The 20,172-nt window shown below is 44.1% G+C and overlaps 1 protein-coding gene across 1 annotated transcript in view; it reads right to left on the reverse strand.

The window, feature by feature from the left end:
• Positions 1-20,172, reverse strand: part of ST8SIA3 (ST8 alpha-N-acetyl-neuraminide alpha-2,8-sialyltransferase 3) — a 44,836-nt gene that overhangs the window by 8,741 nt on the left and 15,923 nt on the right. The window contains exons 3-4 of the mRNA XM_083403109.1: positions 18,378-18,500; positions 863-1,420 (exon numbers count right to left, since the gene is read on the reverse strand). Coding sequence (XP_083259235.1) covers positions 863-1,420; positions 18,378-18,500 — 681 coding nt within the window. The remainder of the gene's footprint in view (positions 1-862; positions 1,421-18,377; positions 18,501-20,172) is intronic.

Below are 20,172 nucleotides of genomic sequence, written 5' to 3' on the forward strand. Positions count from 1 at the left end.
GACCAGGTGTGCAGCCTGGGAGTCATTTTGTACTCACCGCTGTCCATGGAGGCACAGGTCAAATCTGTGTCCAGGGCAGCTGTTTACCAGCTCTATCTGGTACACAGGCTGAGACCCTATCTGCCCGCGGACTGCCTCGCCAGAGTGGTGCATGCTCTGGTTATCTCCCGCTTGGACTACTGCAATGTGCTCTACGTGGGGCTACCTTTGAAGGTGACCCAGAAACTACAACTACTCCAGAACGCGGCAGCTAGACTGGTGACTGGGAGCAGCCGCCGAGACCACATAACACTGGTCTTGAAAGACCTACATTGGCTCCCAGTACGTTTCCGAGCACAATTCAAAGTGTTGGTGCTGACCTTTAAAGCCCTAAACAGCCTCGGTCCAGTATATCTTAAGGAGTGTCTCCACCCCCATCATTCTACCCGGACACTGAGGTCCAGCACCGAGGGCCTTCTGGCGGTTCCCTCACTGCAAGAAGCTAAGTTACAGGGAACCAGGCAGAGGGCCTTCTCAGTAGTGGCGCCTTCCCTGTGGAAGGCCCTCCCACCAGATGTCAAAGAGAACAACAACTACCAGACTTTTAGAAGACATCTGAATGCAGCCCTGTTTAGGGAAGCTTTTAATGTTTGATGTATTACAGTATTTTAATATTTTTTTGGAAGCCGCCCAGAGTGGCTGGGGAAGCCCAGCCAGATGGGCAGGGTATAAATAATAAATTATTATTATTATTATTATGAACAAATTTATAAACAACCCACTGCCTCTCTTGAAAACCCCTCGATTCTTGACTGCTGCTCCTCAACTGCACTGCAAACTACAACGAAAGCAAAAACAGCATCACGGGGTGAGTTAAATGCACCTGTTGAGATGTTGCATGATATTTCCTGGCCAAGCCAGCTGGACTTTTAGCTGCCCACGATGCTCGATAAAGAAGTCAACCAATGTTCTTGTAATGGTTGCGGAAGTATGGAAGAAAAAGGCTGGGATCCAGAGAATGGCGCCGTCGAGCTTCTTCAGGCTTAGGAAAAAGTTATTTCGATCTTGAATGGTCAACAGGTTGTTGTAGTACTTCTCGAGAATGCTGGGGTTGAAGGTGGTGAGATTGGTTTTCCTCCCGACATCCTTCTGGAATGCCTCAGTCGGGGCAAAATTGCAACGGAAAACAAAATCGTATTTATCTATTTCTTGCCCGCACTGACTTCCCACAAGGATGCCGCTGTTTCCGACGACAGCACAAATATTGTAGTGCTTGTTCTGGATAGGAGAGACATCTGGAAGCAGCAAGCGGAAGCTGTTGCTAATGGAGAAGACATATTTGTGGCTGGAGTAATCGTAATGCATCAGCTGCCCAATCCGAACCATATTTTTCGTCAAGGAGAAGTTTTTGATCACGTCAACATGCTGAAGAATTTCTCGCCTAGAACAATAAAAGAACATGCATTTCATGAACATGATGGGTCTTCCTTCTTATGCTGAATTGTTATCTTTGCTTTGAGGAAATGGGAAGGAAGGAGCTGATTTCACAATTATGTAATTGAAGGAGCACCTTCCTCCATTCCAGCCAACCTGTTTTTTTGAACTGCTTGTGGTGCCCACAGGAAATATGTCACCTTTCACCAAAAGGAGCAGGGCCTTCTCAGTGGTGACACCCTGGCTATGGAATTCCCTCCCTGTAAAGATCAGATTGTCTCCATACTATATTTATTCAGGAGGCAGCTTCCAACCTATTTGTTTCAGCAGACTTTGGGAGCATAACACGGGGGATACTACTGAGTATTATTCCATTTTGTTTCGTGGTCTGCTTTTGTTTTTAATACTATATTTTAATTTTAACCTGTCATTTGAAGAAGGGCAGGGAATAATACTAATACTAATATTTACAACAGGGATGCAGAGCTATTGGCCATCCAGAAGTTGCTAAGATTGCAACTCCCATGATCCTTGACCATTTTCTATGCTGGGGTTGATGGGAGTTGAAGTCCAACAGTGCTAGGAGGACCAAAGAACCCCCGCTCCTGATTTACACCAAGAACACAGTACATTTGGGCTTGGTTCAGACAATACTCTCCTTTATTCTAGCTGCTTACCCCACAGGCTTCTGTACATGCTTATAAAAATCTAATGTACACGTGTCCAAATTGCACAGTCAATATCAGCACCCATCTGAAAATAGATCGCATGATCCGGGCCTACATTAACTTACCTTCCCTATGACTATCAGGCAGTAAGTAGTGTAATGACAGATTCATGAATATAGGTTCCCTTCAGGATAGACAGAGGCATGTCTCCTCACAGCCACCCTCCCCTCTATGATTATAGAACCTTCTTGATTACACAACACTTATATAATAATTATAATTAGGGATGCATTGCAGTAATCAATGCAGATCTCCATGTGTTTCCTTTCAGCTAGATCTACTATTTTCTGCGCACATGCATGGGCAAATGATTTGGACTACTCCAATAGCTTCTTTCAGAGTGATTTAAGTTGCGTTTTCCTTGAATTTCCATTGCACGTAACAGAACCGATTTGAGGGTTTCGCTCTTTGCTTAAAATCAAGTGGTCTAAACGTTTTGTGATATAAAAGGCATTCATTTCACTCATTAATTTGTATTAGCGGGGTAATTAAAATAATAATAATAATAATAATAATAATAACAATAATAATAATATTCACCTACTGAGAATTTTTTGTGTGGCATGAAATTAATCCTGAGTCAGAAAGGGAATAAAAAGGTAGGTCTTTGCTGCTTTTGCTTTTATTTATTAAATTTCTATACTGCCTTTCATCCGAGGATCACAGGGCTGTTTACAATAATGAGAACACAAAAACACATAAGCCAGTAACAAACAAAAACAATACCCTACCACAGTTTAAAAGGTAGAGGAATGTTTTTGCCTGGCACCTAAAGGAGCCAGACAAGTCTGGGGAAAACATTCCACAAAGGGCACATGAAAAAGGGCTTCAAGTCCATGAATAATCATAGTTTAGAGGTCCTGGGCCCTAGGGAAGTCAGATTATCCTGCACCAGGGTCAGGGCCTTCTCAGTGATGGCTCCGACCTGGTGGAATGCTCTGTCCCATGAGACCAGGGCCCTGCAGGATTTAACTTCCTTCAGCAGGGCCCAGAGCTATTCTGTCTGGCTTTCAATTTGAACTTCCAACTTTTATCGCCCTTCCTTCCCCCTCTCCCCTTTTTTATGAAGATTGCCCGCACTGGGATCTCACAGCTAATTCTCCCCTGGCCTCCTTGCTGGCCCAAATAGGACTAATTTAGCCAGCTAGCCCTGGTGATCATCTTTTGTTTATTGGATGGATTTCCCCCCTAAATTGATTTTTGAATTCTGAATTTATTGTTAGTCACGTCTTATACTGTATTTTATGCTGTTTTTGTTGCATCAATTACCGTAAGTGTTTCAAATTTGTTGTTAGCCGCCTTGAGCCCGGTTTTCTGAACCGGGAAGGGCGGGGTATAAATAAAAAATTATTATTATTATTAACACTTGTCTACCCGGCAAGATTTCAAAAAAATAACTTCATAATGAATCAGGAAGTCCCTTCAGAACAAACAAGGAAGTTCTTCTCCACAGACTGAATCAAGAGAGAAAAACTACAGCAGCAGCCACCACCCCACCTTTCTGAGCCTGAGGGCGCATTTGGAAACTAAGGAACTGCTGAGGGCACTACAAAATACCTACTTCATAGAAGAAAAACTGGCGATGCTCAGAGCCCCCTTTCCAAACACTAGGCAAAACATCTGCATGCCCACCAAACAAATGAAACACAGATAAAACAAGTGAGCAGCCCCCCACCCAAAAACATACAAACTGCCCAAGAAACCTCATTAAAAATAACTGGGAGCGGCAGGGGGCCCTGAAGGGCACCAAGGGGGTATCTGAGAACACTATGATGTTGATAGACACCACACTGGGGAAAACTGCAGGCAAAGAAGACCCCCAAAGGGGAAGTTCATTCTCCATTTCCATCCCAAAGCTACAGTTCTCAGGAGTGGTTTAAAAACCAACCCCTCTTCCCAGGGAACTCTGGGAATTGTAGCTCTGGAAGGTGAACAGGGGTCTACTATCAACTCTCAGCACCCTTAGTGAACTACAGCTCCCAGAATCCTATGGGGCCAAGCAACAACTGTTTGAAGGACTTTAAATGTATGGTATGAATGTGGCCTGGTTGAGTCCTCATTCTTAATGCTTAATCAACCAAGTACATTAAGCTAAGAAGTACATAATATCCTTAACAATATGAGTATGCCTGAACTTATAAACCTATTAACCATACTTAAGGAACACTGACTATTGATTGTACATTACTTAAGTGCCACACACCTATCCAATTAACATATCACACCATATCTAATATCCAGGTGTAGCTAAAACCCCCCGCTCCTGTTGCAGGTTGATCCAGTACAGTGGTATCTCTGGTTAAGTACTTAATTTGTTCCGGAGGTCTGTTCTTAACCTGAATCTGTTCTTAACCTGAAGCACCACTTTAACTAATGGGGCCTCCTGCTGCTGCCGCGCCGCCAGAGTACGATTTCTGTTCTCATCCTGAAGCAAAGTTCTTAACCCGAGGTACTATTTCTGGGTTAGCGGAGTCTGTAACCTGAAGCATATGTAACCTGAGGTACCACTGTAGAGGGTTATTAATCTGGCGTATCACTAGAAACCATCAGTATGCCAATGTACCAACCATCTATTACGTACAGCCCATAATTTGATATGGAACCTCATCTTGTTCTGTGACCTTATTTAGTCACACACTTCCCTCTCAGATGCTATGATTAATAGAATAATTAAAGTTTGTAGCACACTTACATCATAACTAGTTTTCCTGGCAAATGCCACCCTGTGCAACATCATAGTGTTCTCAGATGGTGCCCAAGGGTTTGGGTTAGCTGTGGGAAAGTAGAAGCTCATTCCTCTATTGCACCTTGGAAGAAGTTTGGGGACAGTATTGTCCGAAATGGGCCCTTATCGCCATCTCTGATGCCCTTTGTCAAATCTCCTCACAACCCCCACACGGACCCTGCATCCATTTCCTAAAATTTCACCAAAGTATTAGCATAACTGGCAACCACAATGACAGTCAACAAGGAGACACTTCATCAGAATGAGTTTTGTCATTCTTCCTTTAGATTTTAGAACATTTTATGCTGTCTTTGGAGAACCAAGCTCCGTTAAGATCTATAATGCACAACTGCCTAAGATGTAAGTGGAAGCACACTTGGGCTTAAGGTTGCCATATTTTAAAAAGTGAAAATCTGGACACAAAAGCTTTTTATTTTATTTTTATAAAATCTCCAAATAAAATGACATCTTTAAACTTTTTTTTTTAAAGGAAAACCGCCAATAAATCAACACTTCCGATATGGGCTTCCATGCGCCCGGGTTGTCCCTGACATTTTAACCAGGTTATGAAACTTCTGCCCAGAGATCATTAGGGGGTTTGGACTGAGTGTCCATCAATATACAGAAGATACCAGCTCTACCTCTCTTTCAAATCAGAACCAGTGAAGGCGGTGAACGTCCTGTGCGAGTGCCTGGAGGAGGTTGGAGGATGGATGGCAGCTAATGGATTGAGGCTGAATCCTGACAAGACAGAAGTACTGTTCTTGGGAGACAGGGGGCGGGCTGGTGTGGAGGACTCCCTGGTCCAGAATGGGGTAACTGGGCCCCTGAAGGACCAGGTGCGCAGCCTGGGAGTCACCCACTGAAATTAATGAGCATGACTAAGCTAGGTCCATTGATTTCAACAGGTCTACTCTGAGTAACATTCAGCTGATGACCACCAATTATTTCTAAAATTGCATCTAAATGAGCATATACAAAGTATATGCAAATCTGCACCCTCCGTTTCCTCCCCTTTTTTCCCCTGGGTGTGTATGTGTGTGCTGCACTTCCACTTTCCTGGCGATGTGCCTAGAATGGGCACAAGCTTCCAACGAAGACATTGGGCATTCGCAAACTGGGCTCCAAAGCCTTTCCAATCTAGGATTCATCTGCGAAAGTGAATTAGTTTTAGGACATCTAGTGGATTAAACCAATCAACCCTCTTTCTGGGGATTAATTCTTAAATGTGTGTGTGTGTGTGTCCACTTATCATCAAAATTAAACATACGGCTAGCACATGTTTAATTAACTAAGTAACACTTAAATTTATGGAATTTGCTACCAGATGATGTGCTGATGGCCACTAGCTTTACACAGCTTTAGAAGAGGAGTAGAGGAATCTATCATTAGGCATGAAGGATATCTGGAACCTCTATTTTTTAGGGGCAGCACGACACTAAGCACCACTCCATGTGGGGCACCAGTGGGAGACGGCTAAGGCCTTCAGACCCCACTCATTGGCTTTCTGAAGACATCTGCTTACTTGGCCAACTGTGGAAAGCAGGATGGTGGGCTAGAGATGGACCTTTCATCTGATATAGCAGGGCTCTTACATCACCACCATCATCACCACCATCATCATAATTTATATACCGCCCTATAACCACGGGTCTCAGGGCAAGTACAACTATGACAATAACAAATCCCTCTGTCTTGAGTGTTAATTTCCATATGATGGGGTGTACCACTGCACACCGTTTCTCACAGCCTGTAGGAGTTTCAGATGCTGTAATTCAGGTTATGGCTATGGTTTCCCCAGTAGTGATGTATGGAAATGAGAGCTGGACCATAAAGAAGGCTGATTGCCGAAGAATGGATGCTTTTGAATTATGGTGCTGGAGGAGACACTTGAGAGTCCCATGGACTGCAAGAAGATCAAACCTATCCATTCTGAAGGAAATCAGTCCTGAGTGCTCACTGGAAGGACAGATCCTGAAGCTGAGGCTCCAATACTTTGGCCACCTCATGAGAAGGGAAGACTCCCTGGAAAAGACCCTGATGCTGGGAAAGAGCACAAGGAGAAGGGGATGACAGAGGATGAGATGGTTGGATAATGTTCTCGAAGCTACCAGCATGAGTTTGACTAAACTGCGGGAGGCAGTGGAAGACAGGAGTGCCTGGCGTGCTCTGGTCCATGGGGTCACGAAGAGTCGGACACGACTAAACGACTAAACAACAACAACAATGCAAGTTTGGGGAACCGCTGGCTCTCCAGATGGAAACCACAACTCCCATCACCACTGGCCATTGCTGGGGCTGATGGGAGTTGCAGTTCACCAACGCCTGGGGAGCCAAAGCTTCTCCATACCTCTGGCCATGATGGCACAGCAGTGAGAGCATTGGATGGGCTCCGCTGCACTTCCACCAAGATCCTTGCTGCTTTGCTGCTCCCCTTCTCGGTAACTGGCAGTGATGCACATCAATGGGAAGCCAGATCAACCATCAAGTCCCTCCTACCACACCGTTATGGCTTGCAAAGTGCTTACGTACTTTGCTGGCATAACTTTATTAATTATAGCAAAGGGACAGAAAATGTCATTCCTGGGTTCCTCCAGAGTATAGTATTTGGAAGCCACTGGTTTAGTTGACAGTATTAAGGGATTTTTTGGGATGGGAATCCAAGAGGAGAATTAGAGCTTTGTTTATCCATAGTCCTACAAAGGCATGTGGTTTTGGAATCATAAGTATTGCCTTTGTATGGTTTTAGTTTTGTTTTAAATGTATTTGCTGTTTGGTGTTTTTAACAGTTTTTAATTACAGTGGTACCTCCGTTCTCAAAATTAATCCGTTCCGGAAGTCTGTTCCAAAACCAAAGTGTTCCAAAACCAAGGCGTGCTTTCCCATAGAAAGTAATGCAAAACAAATTAATCCATTCCAGACTTTAAAAAACAACCCCTAAAACAGCAATTTAACATGAATTTTACTATCTAAGGAGACCACTGATCCATAAAATGAAAGCAATATTCAATGTACTGTACTGTAAAATAAGTAAGACAGTATTGTAGATGATAAAAATTAAAATTTATTTCCCCCCCCCTTCCTTGCACTGATGATAGTCATTGTTTGGATGGGGGGCTTTTATCCATTTCTGCAGTCACACAATCAATTATTCAGAAGCTGAACTGGGTTCCACACAGTCACAAAAACAAATTAACCGAAAAAGCCTCAAAAACGCAAAATAAATAGCAAAAACAAAAGCGCCAAACTTAATCCATTCCGGAAGTCTGTTTGACTTCTGAAATGTTCGAAAACCAAGGCGCAGCTTCTGATTGGTGCAGGCGCCCTGGAAACAATAGCCGACCACTGCATCGGACATTTGCTTCCAAAAATCATTTGAAAACCGGAACACTTACTTCCGGGTTTTCAGAGTTTGAGAACCAAAGAGTTTGAGAACCAAGGTGTTTGAGAACCAAGGTACCACTGTATTATTAGTGTACATCACACTGACAAAGTTGTTAAGGAGACAATTAATAAATCAGTGATGATGACGAGGAGGAAAACAATGGAAGAGGAATAAAGTGAATATCATAAATAGATGTTATTTGTGGGGATGTGCTTTCATTCCATTACCACTTCTAACACTGCTGCTTTAAAGAAAATTGGATGCTTTGTGTAATGTAATATGTGTGTATTTTAGTTTTTATTATGGGATATATGCGTATGATTTAATAGAGTGGTATTCAAATAGGGTTTACACAGAGTAGACCCACTGAAATTAATGAACGTGCCTAGGTTTGGCCCATTCATTTCAATGGATCTACTCTGCATAAGACTTATCTGTAAGCTGCTTTGGAGGAATGTGGGCTAGGATTTCTATTTATAAATTAAGATAAATAATTCACCAGTATCAGATACTTTCCATCCTGTGCTAAGAAGCAACAGAAATACTGTCGGTCTGAGCCCTTCTTCAAAAACAATGGGCTGGATCCAGACTTTGCCTTCCGCAAAGGAAGGCTGCCTCTGTCCATGGAAGGCTATTGATCCCATTGGCAAAGTGGGAGAAGCAACTTCGGCCGACTTCTCCCCTTGTTGGCAGGAGTGAACTCTAGATCCAACTTAATATCTGTGGACCAGGTGGGTGGGGAACCTTTTTCAGAACCTCCCAGGGGCCACATGAGAGTGACAGAGACAAAAGTGGGTGATGGGTTTTAATGGGTAGGAGAGGATATGTTAATTGCAATTTATCCCTCCAGCATTAAATAGAGTTTTAAAATCCCATTATTGGCAGTGAAATTGGAAGCATAGGAACTGGGCTGCAAAGACTCACTTTGTAAGTTGGCTTCCCCCTTCTTAGCCTGTGTAACAATGAACCAGGCAACAACGTGTAAAGTTACATATAAAAATAAGATTTACTTACTTTATAATCTTGCATTGGTTCACAGAAACAGTAGCAGTAAAAACTATGCAAGCAAAATACTTATATTTACAGTATAACCAATCTCAGGCAATCAGGCACAGGGCAGAGAGAGAGAGAGAGAGAGAGAGAGGAACAGGAAGTACTATACGCTCCTTCCTCTCCGGGACATGATGGGAAATGACATCACACAGAGCCCTCTCTACCAACTGCATTTCTATGGTCTGAGTCTCTGTCTCTCAGCAATATACAGTAGTACCTTGATTCTCGAACTTAATCCGTTCTGGGAGCCTGTTCAACTCCCGAAATGGTTCAAAAACCAAGGCATGGCTTCCGATTGGCTGCAGGAGCTTCTTGAACTCAAGCGGAAGCCACGTCAGACGTTCGGCTTCCGAAAAACGTTTGCAAACCAGAACATTTAATTCTGGGTTTGTGGCGTTCGGGAGCGAAGCCATTTGCGAACCAAGGTACCACTGTAGCTCTGTGGACTTAAAAGTAAAGGTAAAGGGACCCCTGACCATTAGGTCCAGTCATGACTGACTCTGGGGTTGCGGCGCTCAACTCGCTTTATTGGCCGAGGGAGCCGGCGTACAGCTTCCGGGTCATGTGGCCAGCGGGACAAAGCCGCTTCTGGCAAACCAGAACAGCACATGGAAACGCCGTTTACCTTCCCGCTGGAGCGGTACCTATTTATCTACTTGCACTTTGACGTGCTTTTGAACTGCTAGGTTAGCAGGAGCAGGGACCAAACAACGGGAGCTCACCCTGTCGCAGGGATTCAAACCGCGACCTTCTGTGGCCTTAGCCTCTTCTAAAAGCTGTCTGTTTAAAAGACATCTGAAGGCAGCCCTGTTTAGGGAAGTTTTTAATATTTAATGCTGCATTGTTTTTAACACTTGATCGGGAGCCGCCCAGAGTGGCTGGGGAAACTCAGCCAGATGGGCGGGGTATAAATAATAAACTATTATTATTACTCTCATGGTAAGTAGCAAGAATATGTATTTGTTAGGCTTGTCTGCTAATCTCCCACTACATAAACTGACACACCCTTTTTTCTCCTCCATATAGGCAGCCAAGAAACAGAGCTCAAGGACATGGTCCAGTCAGGCAAAAACACTAAAGGACTGTGTGAAGCAGCTTCGGTGAGGGTGTGTGACCAGGGAAGAGTTCTGGAGGCCAGACAGAGAGGCCTGGAGAGCCACGTCCTGTCGCTGGGCCTGAGGTTACCCCACCTCTGCTCTAGACCTTATGAAGGTCTCATTTCACTGTCTCATATAATGAAAAAGCTTCCAGGATTACAGACTTTTTAAAGAGATGCATTTCAGCAAAAAACCCCCAAAAAGGTTTCTTAAAAATTGTGCCCAGTGTAATTGAACGTAATTGAGACTCTGACCACCGACGCTTGTCAACCTCTATTAGACCACAAAGATAATGCATTTTGGTTTGGGACTGCTACCTGATTGCAATACAGTTTATGTAAGTCTTTCAAAGGGAATTAAACTGCGAAGGTATCTTATATTATTACCTTGCAGGGGGAAGGAAAGAGCTTTGCAAAGAAACATTACTGCGCATTCCCTGTATCATCAGCACAGAACTCTCAAGTCATCCTTAAATGTCATTAACGATAATGCGCTCAAAGTTTTGAAGTGAGTGCTTCCAGTATCCTCATTTGGCATCTCGAAGCAACATTCAGCTGTCTCCCCTTTGCAGACACACAGCTTCTTAATATTCTATTTGGGGAATCGTAAGGTCAATTTGCAAATATTAAAATTTCTCCTAAAGCGAATACGGCTAATAAAAATACCATTATGGTTTCCATTTACTCATCATCAAGAGAAAACTAAACAACCTGGTCTATTTCATTACTTATTTGCTACCGGTATGCTGCTCTTCCTCCAAAGAGGAATACTACTGAAAACAGCATTCTTCTGTTGAGTTCATCCCATCTTTCCTGGAAAGTTTAACATCTCTTACCCATCTGGTAATGGCATCATGTTGCAATTTGCCCCGCCTCTTCCAGCCACCAATGAAATCATTTATTTACTTATTTCATTTATTGACCACCTTTCATCAGAGACCACAAGGTGGCTTACAACATTCTAAAAACCAAACAGTATCTTCCTATATGCATAAAAATGTAAGTCTGTTGTCACACTGCAGTTTGCATGGCTGCTGACAGGTGGCCATATTAATTTCAGCGAGATGATAGAATGGCAGGCAGATAAGGGAGCAAGCAGTGCATGGGGGGAAATGTTCTGTGAAGCACCTTGCCCCTTAATAATAATAATAATAATAATAATAATAATAATAATAATTTTTAATTTTTAATTTATATCCCACCCTCCCCAGCCGAAGCCGGGCTCAGAGCGGCTAACAACAATAAAAGTAACACAGCATTCTAAAATCAATTCATTTTAAAATCAATTCAAAATCAAATTAATGGCAACCATTGGGCTAGAGTTCTGTGAAGATTACCAAAGGAGGGGGTCAGACTGTGCCTTGGCCAAAGGCCTGGTGGAACAGCGCTGTCTTGCAGGCCCTGCAGGAAGATGTCAGGTCCTGCAAGGCCCTAGTCTCTTGTGACAGAGCGTTCCACCAGATCGGGGCCACAGCCGAAAAAGCCCTGGCTCTGGTTGAGGCCAGCCTAACCTTCCTGTGTCCTGGGACCTCCAATATGTTTTTGTTTGAAGACTGTAAGGTCCTCCATGGGACATACCAGGAGAGACGGTCCCGTAGGTACGAGGGTCCTAGGCCGTATAGGGCTTTAAAAACAGCTGGAGCATGATATAATGGAGGCACTTCAGAAACTGCTCTCTAAAGGTGGGGCTTGGAGCAGGCTGTGTGGGGATAGTCGAGGGGGTGGGTCAGGTGTGGGGAAAGTAGGGTTGGCAAAGTGGTTGACAAGCAGAGCATACGCACTCTTATGAGTTGAGAAGGGGTTTGCAGGCTGTATGCCGAGAGCCTTCTAATTCCTTGATCCAGGAAGTTGTAAAACTTAAGCAAGAATTCAAATTTCTGGAATAGATAGGTTAGCTTCCTGGTGAGGTGACAGCCTAGGTAACAGACCATTAAGGGTACAAAGGAAGTGGCTTTATGCCAGACGGCAAATGGGTGGGCCCCCTCCCTCAACTTGCCGGTAGTTAGAAAAAGCAAAGGCCAGAGTTGTGTGTGTAAGCTAGAAACTGGAGGAAGAAGCAGGTTGAATCCTGTGAGGAAGAGGCATGCTTGATTTCTGCTTGCATCCAGGGCTATGGCTATGGGTGAAACAAGATCCCATTGGGATGTTAAATACAGTGAACTCCTCCATTGTAGGCTCAGGCTGTATATATATGTAAATAAGCCATGTATCATAAAGACACCACAGTCTCCATTGTCCCTCATTCCAAAGGAAACATAAACCCTGGAATTCTGCACCGTTCAGAGACTGGCGTGGCGTGCAACAGTTTGTTGAAATTTTCAAACCAAAACTATTTTCCAAATCGTAATGAGCAGTATAGATGCCAGTTACACAAACTCATTGCATAGCAATTAGGCTGACCCCAAAGACCAAGATTTATACCGCCTCCTGCTCTCTAGCCGGCAAGTCTCCTGCTTCATTGCATAATAATAATAATAATAATAATAATAATAATTATACCCTGCCCATCTGACTGGGTTTCCCCAGCCACTCTGGACGGCTTCCAACAAAATATTTAAAATACAATAAAACAACCTATGCACTCCACAGTGATGGTGAAGGTACTCAAGAGCGATTGAGTCAAAGGCTCTGCACAGTTTGCCATTCCACATTCTAGGCGCAGCGCATTTCCCCTGAAAAGCACTTATGTTTGCAACACATTGGGGAATCTGGAAACCAGCTTGTTGGTAAGTTCCCCTTGCGTATACCGGCTTTGCCTTCCTACTGGCGTCTCACCAAGGCAGACCTCACTTTGCTCTGCTCTGATGGCCCTCAGAGCAACCTACAGACTTGCTGGCCTGAAATGTTTAAAGCTTAATAAGATCTAGAACTTGCTTATCTGACAGAAAATTGCCTTGGATTTGCTAGCGTGACAGTATATATAGAAAGTTGAAGAAAGCTTCCATGGAAATAACGCAGCATATTCTTGACCCCACTGACAAGAAGAGTCAAATTGAAACTGAATAGACTCTTGCCCACTTAATGAAATTTCGTATTGTGCCTTGTATATTGCCTGCCTTACAAAGGTACATCAAAACGGAAACCGAGGTGATGACACTCCTAACCCAAAGCTGTTGTGCTTCCTTTTGCCATCCCTATTTTAAAAGCCATGTAATCCAACTTCTAGCCTCTTCTCCCTGCAGGATCAAATAAACTATAATCCAATCAACGGTCAACATACCTACATTGACCTCAGAGCACCGTGCCTTATTCCATCTTATTTTATTTTACTTGATGCTACATGTCCACTCCCATAGAAGAAAGCTCTTGGATTTGAAAGCATGCAACACATTTGAACAGCCTGTTGGTTGAGCAAATTATGTGATTCCAGGTTATTCTATGTTGCTTGCTGGGCTCATGCGGTTGTAAGCGCCGGATCCCTCTGAAACAAGGTTAAGGGATCAATGGTGAGCTATAATGCTGCAGATATCTCCTGCAGCCCCCTTTTCAGTCTGCACAAATCCTCCCCTCTTGCCTTAACCAGCTAAGAAATCCATCTGCAGCAACTGTGAACAAAGTCCTGCAAACCATAATTTGGTTACTAATTTGGTTGCCCTACTAGGTGTGTGACATCATACTGGGTTCATAAGGAAAGGGTTAACTAACTGTAAAATGACTAACCAATGGGAACCCAAGGGGAGGAGTTAAGAGTTAGAGTTAAGGGTGTTTGAGAAGTCAGTCTGGAGTTAGAAGAGACAGAAAGGATAAGTCTGTGGGTTGGGCTAGTCTAATGTGAGAGAATTTTTTAAGAGGAGTCAGTCAAACAGTTGAGATAATCAGTCAGAAGGTATTAGGAAGGTATAGAAACTAAAGTTAATAAACTGACAGGAATATTATCTGAGAAACCATAAACTTGTTAATGTTTGTAAAATAAACTTGTTTATTTGGTTCAATTTTAACAACTGTCTGGACTCAGTGTTTTACCCGAGAGTAACGGGTTGGTGGCAGCGGGGAAGTGAGCACAGTGGTGGAACAGGGATCAATAGACCGTTAAACGTCCAGGGACCCTGTGTGATCGCCACACTGGTTACACTGGATATCTGGTCTGGCATGAACTGGGGTTAAGGTCTGTGCCAATGTAATTCTTAATAGGGCAATGCTACAGAGAAGTGGGTAGGAGGAAGAGTCCTTGGTAGACCCTTACTAAACCCTGCTGGGCTTGTGTTGGCCATACTGGAAGGTTTCCCCCTCTGCCCTTCAATCCACTGGTTTCCAGGGGAGGGAAAATAACTGTGCCTGCTCCAGGACTGGCACAGTTTGTCTCCCTTCTTGGGGGCATGTCAAGGGAACAGGAGGGCTTGGGATCCTGTGGATCCAAGGCCTCTTCTGATCCACCCCTGATATACCCACGAGACACACCCCTTTTCAGCCCCTCACAACAAAACTTTCCACATTTGCAATAAAGACGGCTTTGAGGGCAGGTCTTCTTTGCCCAAAGATCTCCACACTTTCTACCCTGACAGTGCGTGGTCCAGGGGATCCACCCATCCACCTGCTACTCCAGGAAAGAGACCTTTTCACATAACGTAAGCTAGTTAAGATATGGGGTTTTCTCCAACAAGATGTACTGATGAAACACCGTCTTGCTTTCAGGCTTTTGTCAGGAGAAGGTCAGCAACAAAACACCTGGCGTCAGTGAAGTTAACTCTTTATTCAAAGAAACCAAAAATAGTGCATGCCTGGTGGTCACAGGAACTCTTCCCAGTAGGTCTTGCCCCAAAGAGGCAGTTGTGAGGACTGAATGTCCCACTGTTCTCTAAGGATCCTCTCTTGGTTCCTTCTCCAGCAACCTGAGGTGCCTTCGCCTTGTCTCTCTTTGCTCTGCTCTCTTTATTCCTCTGTATGTTCTGGGAGACCAGTGGGGAGAGGAGCTGGTCACAACAGGAGGGGGAGAGTCCCTGGTGTCTTCAGCAGTCTGCCCCCACTCCTCTCCAGCCTCTACTTCTGCCTCTGATTCTGGACTGCTCTCTGCCCCAGCTTCTTCCTGCTCACTAAACCCTGTTGCTTCTTCAGCTTCCAACACCTCCCCCTGCCAACCTGCTCCCTCTTCTTCCTCTGACCACTCATCATCGCCCCAACACTGATCCCCTGGCTCTGAGTCCTCTTCCCTGGGGGGTTCCTTGGGGGAGTTCCCCAACTAGTGCCTCCTACCACTCCTCTGTAACCACCAACCCATCTATAACCATCTGGATGGATACTGTGAGAATAGGATGCTAGACAAGATGGACATTTGGACTGATCCTGCAGAGCTTTTCTTATGTTCCTACATAGGAGTTGGGAGGAGGAAGCATGCAGCTTTGTGTATGTGTGTGTGTATATATATATATATATATATACACACACACACACACACACACACACACGTATATTGCCCTTCAATCATATTTCCAAGATTGTTTCCAAGAATGAATAAAATAAAATATAACTGCAAACATAACATCATAAACTGATCTCATAGCTGCCCCCCCCCCATTACTTAACTGCGGATTAAGCCTACATTCTGCCTGCACTGGCCCATTCAGTTGGTCCAATATATTTGTAGTTTTTTTTTGGGGGGGGTTAACACTGCAGCACAGCTGTATCATCCCAGTCTATATTTCAGACAGAACAGGTAACTATTAGACAACAGTGTCCGCTTTAGTAAAACTCGGAACAAACTTAGAACAAAACTAATAAAAGCCAGCAGGAATAAAGAGCATTTTCATTATTTTGTTTTTTTCATGCAATAACTGGGTGCTGGAGTTGTGTGCTCTTGGCATAGAGGAAAGATGGTTTAAACAGGATCACAGGAAGCTGCCTTATACAGAGTCAGACCCTTGGCATATCTAGCTCAGTATTGTCTACAATGACTGAGAGTAGCTCTTCAGGATTCAGACAGAGGTATTTCCCAGCCTGGATATGCCAGGGATGAACCTTGAGACCTTCTGAATGCAAAGCAGATGCTCTACCACTGAGCAAGGTCAGTCCCAATAATGTGAGGGCTCTGTCTGCTAAAAATTCTGAAGGCTCCTGGGCCAAAAGAAAAGAGAAAGTTGGGGTGGAGACCCATTACCTATACAGTGGAAAGGAGAAGCTCCTGGATACCTTTCTTCATCAGTGGTTATTTCCTCTGCCCTGTCTCCTTTTAACCCCTCTAAGCTCCTTGGGGGACGCGGGTGGTGCTGTGGGTTAAAGCCTCAGCGCCTAGAACTTGCCGATCACATGGTCGGCGGTTCGAATCCCCGCGGCGGGGTGCGCTCCCGTCGTTCGGTCCCAGCGCCTGCCAACCTAGCAGTTCGAAAGCACCTCCAGGTGCAAGTAGATAAATAGGGACCGCTTACCAGCGGGAAGGTAAACGGCGTTCCGTGTGCTGCGCTGGCTCGCCAGATGCAGCTTCGTCACGCTGGCCACGTGACCCGGAAGTGTCTGCGGACAGCGCTGGCTCCCAGCCTATAGAGTGAGATGAGCGCACAACCCTAGAGTCTGGCAAGACTGGCCCGAACGGGCAGGGGTACCCTTAAGCTCCTTGGGGAAATTAGTGGACAGAGAGGAGAGGCAAACTATGAATGGATATAGCAATGTGGGTTTTTGCAAAAATTTAATATGGGAAAATGTTTCTGGAAATGTTTCCTGCGGATATTAAGCTAACTTGCACAGGGTAATTTGCACCTGACAGTTTTCTGATGTGCGAGCAAGTGATTTAATTTAGCATGTCATTTTTTCCCAATTTAGTAAACAAAGCCCCCATCCTCAAAAAAGTACCCCATGCTAATTTTTGTCCCAATTCCCCACAAAAAATTGAAGGGAAGAAATAAGGCACGGCTTAAATTATGTATTATTTGAATACTTGTAAAAATTGCAAAGACAAGATCATGTGCTTCTCTTACATCATTTAAAACTAAGGAACCTCCCCGAAGTTATTGGAAACTGTTGACGCACTAATAAATGTTAGAAACCCAAAGAATTGCGCACGATATTCGCTGACTCACATACTCGCTGGGGATAATCACCGGACAAATATTAATTACATCTTTGAAACTGCCGAGGTTGCTTAATATTCTATTCGCATCTGGAATCCATTCATTGATACTAATGAACTTCAGGAAGGGAAAATTTCCCACAGAAAAAGAAAGCCCTGGGAAATTTTATACCCCACATCGCTGGATGGAGAAAGCAGTCGGATCCTGCAGTGCGCAATTGATTTCTATCCTCCTTCAACTTTCTTTGTTGACTTCAGAATTCTCAGCAAGCAGAGTTTTGTTGTGGCAGAGCTGCTCTCACATTGAGAGTGTAACGGGGGTCAGAGAGACAAGAAGATGGCATGGTGGGGAGGTGGTGCTTACCTGACCTCCCGGCAGGTGAGTTGTCACTGCTTACTGGGAGGGCTGGGGTGAGGGTGCGACAAACCTGGTGCAATGCAAATGCCCTGGCTGTGCCAATCTGATGCAGCTGCTGGCGTGTATGTACCATGCTGCCCTCTCTGCAGCCATGGCACTCTCCCTCCCAGCAAGCGGTATAAACTCATTTGCTGGGACTGGAGGTCAGGTAAGCACTTCTGCACCACCACGCTACCTGCCACTGGAGCCAGGGTTGCTAGGAAGCCATGGATGCGAGAAAGAAATAGAATACAACTTTCACATACTGATCAGAAACAAGTCACATCTTCAGCGACAGGTCTGCGGTAAAAACATGCCTTCTCAAAATAGGAAGGGCTTAGCGTTTATTGGTATAAGCACTTGAGAACATTTGAGAAAAGCAGAAGTTCTGATTTTGAACACAGAAACCCATCTCAAAGCACTGCTCGTTCATTCATAGATCACTGTTATGGCTGGTTGATCTTTAAAACTCCCAAGACCACATCAGTTAAATAACAATTGCAATTGCTTTGTTTTTTTTTTTAAAGAAACATGACAACATGCTTTTGGCTTGATTGCTTAGGTCTGTCTCGTTCTCACTCACCTTTGCTGCAAAAATGCCGTCCTGTTGAATGTCCATTTGGGAGCTTTATCCTGCAACTCATGGTTCAAGGCGTTTGTATTGGGTACAAAGGAAGGGTCAAGGAACTTCAGTGCAAACTGGGACCTGAAAGGGATCACATATCCACATCGTCAGTGAATTCACTCGAAGCTTGAAGGTGTAAATTAACTATTCTATTACAGTCTAGAATGAAGTGCAAGCCAGTCTTCAAGGACACCCCACCATCAAATAGACAAGATATGTTCTGTGACACACTACACCTGGAAACTAAACATGCTCAGTTGTACTTATCTCACCTAATCCCAGTCCAGATGAGAACCTGGAGAAAATGTTAGAGGCAGGTTGTTCAATCTCCCTGACATGCTATTCGTACGTGTGCTGGGAGACGCTTCCCCCACAGGAAGAGGGTTCGAAAACATTGCTCCTGTTGCCCAAAGTGATGGAAAGTTTACTATTAGATCCTGCTACATATGTAATTTTGCCCTTAATATGTTGTGGGGAGGAAAATATGCTATGGAATGCTACAGGCAAGCTAGAGACCTGAAACTATGCTTGCTACCACTTTTAATCATCTTCCTTTAGACTCTTTTTGGCCTTCTCCTTGTCCCCAGGAATTCATGTGCTTCATGCTCTCCTATTTCTCTACTGCTTCTTCTGCCCCACCTATTATTATTATTATTTGCCTTCAAAACAACAATCCCAAGGTGATGTACATGAAAGATAATTAAAAAGCAAAGAAACAGCAAATACATCTAAAAAGAAACTAAAACAAAACAAAGTAAAGGCCCATTTATCTCACTGGAAAAGCCTGTCAGAACAAAAAGGTCTCTGGCTGTTTCCAGAAAGTACAGATTGTGGTTGCCTGTCATATCATGGCAGCAAATGCTATTCCACAGAAGAGAGGAAACCACACTCAAAAAGCCCTACTCCCGGCAACTGCAGAGCAGATTTCTGAGATCTTTAGAACCTGTAAGAGAAACTCCCCTGCAGACTTCTCTGTACTTTTGTTAAGTTTTTAACTTTTTGTAGTTAACCCCCTCCCATTTTTTCTGTTTTATCTTTATGGAATTAAAAAAAAGAGGGGGGGAAATTTCATTGATGAAAATGCTTGAAACTTGTGTTGTAGATCATTGTTTGTGCTCTCACCTGAACGTACTTTAGGGAGCTACCTCATACTAAGCCAGACCACTGGTCTATCTAACTCAGTATTATCTATGCTGATTGATTGTTGCTTTTCAGGGTTGTTTAGACGGAAGTATCTTCCATTCTCTACTTGGAGATGCCATGGATTTAACAAAGCAGCTACTCTACCACTGAGCTAGAGTCCTTCCTAAGCATTTTGCTGCATGCATACAGGCAGTAATAGAGTTGAAAGGGACCTGAGGGTCATCTAGGCCAACCGCCTGCAATGCAAGAATCTCAACGTGCGGTCCCCCACCCAATTTGAAACCATACTGGACCCTGCTTAGCTTTGCAAATATGCCAGTGTGTACATTCTTCTCATCTGATGGGCTGTACATCATACTTTCTATCTACATGTGACTAGAACAAATGTAACATGTAAAGCAGGGGTGAGGAGCCTATAGTGCCCTCCAGATTTTGTTGGACATCAGCTCCCATCACTCATGCTAGCTGGGGCTAATGGGAGTTGGAATCCAACAGCAGATTCTCGATCCCTGATGTAAAGCATCTTTTAGGCTGCAACTCTAAACAACAGTAAGTCCCACTGAACTCAGGAAGACTTAATTCTGAGAAGACATATATCTGATTTTGCTGT

The sequence above is a fragment of the Podarcis tiliguerta genome (genome assembly GCF_965153285.1).
Source record: "Podarcis tiliguerta genome assembly, chromosome: 11".
Taxonomy (NCBI): Eukaryota; Metazoa; Chordata; class Lepidosauria; order Squamata; family Lacertidae; genus Podarcis; species Podarcis tiliguerta.